The sequence below is a fragment of the Lathyrus oleraceus genome, chromosome 4, assembly GCF_024323335.1.
Source record: "Lathyrus oleraceus cultivar Zhongwan6 chromosome 4, CAAS_Psat_ZW6_1.0, whole genome shotgun sequence".
NCBI lineage: Eukaryota > Viridiplantae > Streptophyta > Magnoliopsida > Fabales > Fabaceae > Lathyrus > Lathyrus oleraceus.
In genome coordinates, this window is record NC_066582.1 from 118,362,457 (window position 1) to 118,367,790 (window position 5,334).

The 5,334-nt window shown below is 31.3% G+C and overlaps 1 protein-coding gene across 1 annotated transcript; it reads left to right on the top strand.

Annotated features, from left to right (window-relative positions):
• The first annotated feature begins 1,190 nt into the window (after window positions 1-1,190).
• LOC127073897 (RING-H2 finger protein ATL47) lies at window positions 1,191-2,404 on the top strand. The gene has a single exon (XM_051015142.1). It carries the CDS (start codon window positions 1,399-1,401, stop codon window positions 2,335-2,337), a length of 939 nt encoding a protein of 312 aa, XP_050871099.1. The 5' UTR covers window positions 1,191-1,398; the 3' UTR covers window positions 2,338-2,404.
• Window positions 2,405-5,334: the final 2,930 nt, after the last annotated feature.

Below are 5,334 nucleotides of genomic sequence, written 5' to 3' on the forward strand. Positions count from 1 at the left end.
TGGTAGAGTGTTGGAAATCCTCGTCATTCAAAAAGAGAGGATACAACTCTGGCCTTTGCTTAAGTCACTCTATTTGCTACAAATGCATTTCTATATTATTATTTAAAGAGCATTGTTATTCCTACATCAAATCTTACGCCCAATACGTACACCACACACTATTCACCGAATTCATATGGTGAACAATGTTTTTATTTTTTTAATAAATAAAAAAATAATATTTATAAAAACATATTTTTATTTTTATAATTATATTTATAAAATAAACATAATTATCATTAACCAATTTTATTATTGTATTAACCATAAAAATATAGATAATTAATCACATATTTTCTTTACAATTTATTAATCAAGTTTACTACTTCATTAACTAATAAAATACATAATATTAACCAAATATTAAAATATGAAATATAATAATTAATTTTTAACTAAATTCTCTATTTCATATCTTAATGTAAGAATTTGTTTAATATTATGTATTTTATTGATTAATAAAGTAGTAAATTAGATTAATCAATTATAAATAAAATATGTGGTTAATAACATATATTTTTGTAGTTAATGCAATATAAAATTGATTAATTACAAACTTTATATTTGTGTTATAAAAATAATTTTAAAAATAAAAATACTTTTTTATAAAAAAAATATTTTATTAAAAAAATAAAAGCACTGTGTTTACCGTATAAATGATGTAAATATTGGATGTGAAATTTGGTGTATAATTATTCTTATTTAAATATATAGGAGAGGGTAATAGAGTGTAAGTATACTTACAAACTATTTCTATATTATTATTTAAATATCAACGCTAACTATAATAAGTGAGATCCAACCTTAAACTTCCTACATGTATAAAACGCATTGGCTTTTCATGTTATAATTTTGGAGGAACATTGTAACAAACTAACAATATATAAACAAACTTATCCTGTTTTGTTTTGTCTTGTCTTTTGTTGTTCTAAGCCATGAATAGTAATTTTGGTGTAATCATATAGGAATGGCTTGAATCCTGGTGCATGTTACATGCCACTAATATTTGCAATGATTTTACTCTATTATAAAGTAGCCACCCAACAAATATAAACAGCTTTAGAGTTTAAGACTTAGCATGCTGTCTTACATAAGTCAACATTTTAATCATTTGGTTTTTTTATTCTTTTAGTATTTTGTTTTTGCTCTTGTAGCTTTCTTGTTCCACATACAAGTCAAAATGTAACAGTTGCATGAAATTGTCAATGCACTAGATGTGGTGTACATAATCTCTCTTCTCTATTCATTCCTCTTCCATTCATCATTTTAACTATATAAAAAGAGAGAAATGTTCTTACTACAAAATCTGCATTAAGAACATACATTTTCTGATATTCTGATGCTTCTACACTGTGTCACATGGCAGCGTCTCCATCTCCTCAATCATCTCTTGCGTCGCAAACGATTAACGACGACGGAAATAATAGTTCTGTGAAAGAAACAACAACTTCTTCATCCATAAGCAAAATTAGTCCACTTATTTTGTTAGTTATAATAGTATTAGCAATAATCTTTTTTCTCTATGGACTTGTCCAGTTAATATTATGGTTACTGATGAAAAGGCCATCCTCTTCATCTCATTATAATTCCAACAGATTCCAAGAATCGACTCGAACTCGATCTCTTCAGAGGCAACTACAACACCTATTCCACTTGCATGATTCAGGTCTTGACCAAGCTTTCATAAATACTCTTCCTGTTTTCAACTACCAAGATTTACTGGGATTGAAGGAGCCTTTTGACTGTGCTGTGTGTCTATGTGAGTTTTCTGAACAGGATAAGCTGAGGTTGGTTCCTATATGCAGCCATGCCTTTCATATGAATTGTCTTGACACATGGCTTCTCTCAAATTCTACTTGTCCTCTTTGTAGAGCAAATATCTCTAACAATAGTTTCTCTTTGGAGAATGTTAACGTTGTTGAGGATTCTTTGGTTCTGTCACATAGGTTCAATGTCAATGGTGATAAAGAGAATATTATTGAGAAACAAATAGGTGACAAAAGGGTGTTTTCTGTGAAGCTTGGAAAATTCAGAAATAATGGATTGGAGGATGGTAGTAGTACTGGTAGTTGTAGTTTGGATGAAAGGAGATGTTATTCAATGGGTTCATATCAATATGTGTTTTGTGATTCAAATTTGGAAGTGGTTTTGTCTCAATCTTGTGGTGATGATGAAAATGGGAATGTGGAGGGGAAGAGGATAGGGAGTAGAAGCAAAGGTGAGAGTTTCTCGGTTTCTAAGATATGGCTTTGGTCTAAGAAGAGCAAATTTCCTAGTTCTAATACTGTTTTTCCTTGACTTTCTTGTTGTGTAAGAAACTAAGAAAGGTAAATGTTTCATGTGAAATCTCCATTTTCTATTTCGAGTTGCATGTCTTAATTTATGTTTGGTTCTTCTATTTTGTCTCTCAACATGTGAGTTGCATTGCATCATGCATGTATCTATGGTATTAGAAGGATGATACTGTTATAAATCATTGTAAATTTTGAGATGAGAAAGAGTTATTTGTTTCGAATTCCAGATGTGAAACTGTCTAATAATAGTAACATTCTACTCGAAGGAAATTCTGTCCAATAACAATGTTCTAAAGTTTTCTCAATAGAAGATGGGGAGAATGTGTCTTTAAATTTGTGTTTTTAGGTGATGATTTGAATCATGTTAGTCAAATTTTTTTACATGGATTTATATTATTGTACAAAAAATTAGTTTTTATGGTATAAGATAATTTGAATCAACCTTGAATCTTGTTTGTTTCTTTTATAGAAACTGAGTTGCTAGAACAGGGAGAATCATAAAAGAGAGAATGAGGTTGTGCTAGGAGTTTCTTGTTGAGACTCTTGATTTAGGAAACACATTGCAAACACCTCGAGTATTAGGAATTATTACAGAAATTGTTTATGTTTTTTCTGCTGTATTCTTGAGTGAATTATTGAGAATTGAGAGAATGAGAAATGATAATGAACTGGAATATTGCATGGGCCTCAAAGAGGCCGGCTTATTAAGTACTTAGCCCAAGAATAACATAGGAAGAAATTTGGCGTGAAAGGGTGGTGAAAGAGTATATCTTTGGCAAATATTTTTGTATCGTATCCACAGAGATTAGGTGATATTACTGCCGTTCGATAATTCAAATGTTTTAAGTTTAGAAAATAACAGGGTTGTTTTGTTTGGAAAAATATCTTGTTAATAAATGTTAACATAAACTATTAAGTGGTTTTAGACAAATATAAAAGCTTGGCAAGATTGGAGTTCACTATTTCACAAATCTATGATTCCCTATGACGAATAATTAGATTCAAGATTATTGATGATGTTCAAATATCCTCTCAAAGTCATTTATGTCTAAATGATATCGTGATAGTTATTATATTGATCCTTAGACGATCTCTCCACCTAACTATCAATATAGCAACCTTTAATGTTCAATATCAAAGAATAGTAATGAATAAATCTATCTCTACAACTTATTCATTACTTGAAAATCTGTTTTATGTCTAAACTCGAGTAATCTCTCTCGACAACTACTCAAATCTGGTTTTCAAAGTAAAGCAAAAACAGTTCCAATACATCAACAATCTTTATCTCATATATAAATCAAAGTGAATACATAGATAGATGAGAATAGCTACTACCTCCAATCTTGACAAAAGGGAGTTTAGCTCCTCATCACCATTGTTATAAAACAGAAGGATTTAGAAGAAAAACTCTGGTTTTTTTCTATTACAAAAGTTCTACAGCACAATGTGTGAATGAATGGAATAATTTATCAATCCCCTAGGTTAAACTATTTTGTCTCAACCAAAAAGGTTGACATTTCCCTATTTGGACATTGTCATCAGCAGCAGAAAAGCACTTTTCAGGCAGACATCAAAATGGCAATTACTTTTTCTGCACAGCAGCACATTTGACCCTTGGTCAGCTTGCTGGATTCGCAGCCTTCGCGGCGCGAAGGGAGTTCGCGGCGCGAACTGTTGCTTTCCCAGCTTCCTGTTTGGCAAGCTTCCTCCAAAATGCCATGTTGAAACCAAGGTCTTGCTTATCCATAATTCTACACAACTAACAAAAAATGTGAAATAACTATTCAAAACAAAATAAATTAAACCTAATTGCATTTATACAAATTAATGAAGATAAAAGTGTGTAATTACATCAAAACTTGGTAAAAGGGACCAATAAAAAGGTATAAAAAGTAGTACAAATTGGTCCCTAACAACTCTCCCCAACTTAGCATTTTGTTTGTCCCTAAACAAAAGTTTCCACCCTCACAACCAAGATCATGACACACAAGATTTAAACAAGCATTTATCAAGAACATTCAAATGGTTCAAAAGTGTTTGGCCTCTTCTCAATTCACCTCTCTCAATTCTAGACAAACATGAATAAGGGAAATGGTAAAGTGCAAAAATCATTCCAAGTATCTCAAAGTTATACATGTCAAAATTGAATCAAACTTACGCACACATCAATGTTGATGAATAACATGAAGGGTTACTTTCACTCATCCAAGCAGTTAAATCAACAACAAATCGAATCATGCGGCTATCACAACAAGTACCAAATCATGTGAAAAATGAGAATCAAGAGGTCTTTCAAAGGTTGTAATTTGGCTTAGGTTGCAAGAAAGGATATGATTAAGAGAATTCAAAAAGGTTGCCTATCCTAAGGGAGCATTCCCAAAGATTCAACTCTACCAATTTCCTTTTCCTTGGTCCCTATCTTTTCTTTTCAAATCCACACAACCATGAGCATATTATTTTTTTTTTTTTTTTTTTTTTTTTTTTATATGCTCTATGGTTTCGAGGGTGATTTCTTTTTCTTGTTTCTTTTCATATTCTTACCCTTCCAAAGAAACTCACTATTCCAAGTTCCCTATCAACTCTTCACTTTACTCTCCCCAACTTTAGATTCCACAACCGATTTATTCAATAATGCTCCCTACTTAAGAATAAGCAAAAGGCAAATTTTTTTGCAAATAACTCGGTTTGAGGTTTCAACTGATGCGAAAGAAATTAGGATTCATTTATTCCACAATTTTCAATTGATTTTACAATGATCAATCAAATGAATCCTAACAAGCTCAAAGGGGGTTAACTAAGGATTACTCCTCACAAGGTTCGTTGATTTAAGCTTTCTGGTCAAGTGGTTTTTCTCACAAAAATTGCCTCTATCATTTTCAAAAATTTCACACAACATTAGATTGATGCATGATTTAGCATGATAAGAATGAGTCAAAATAATGCTCAGTTTCCCGCTTTTTTTTTTTTAGTGCACAATGGAAAGTTTCCTCACAAATGG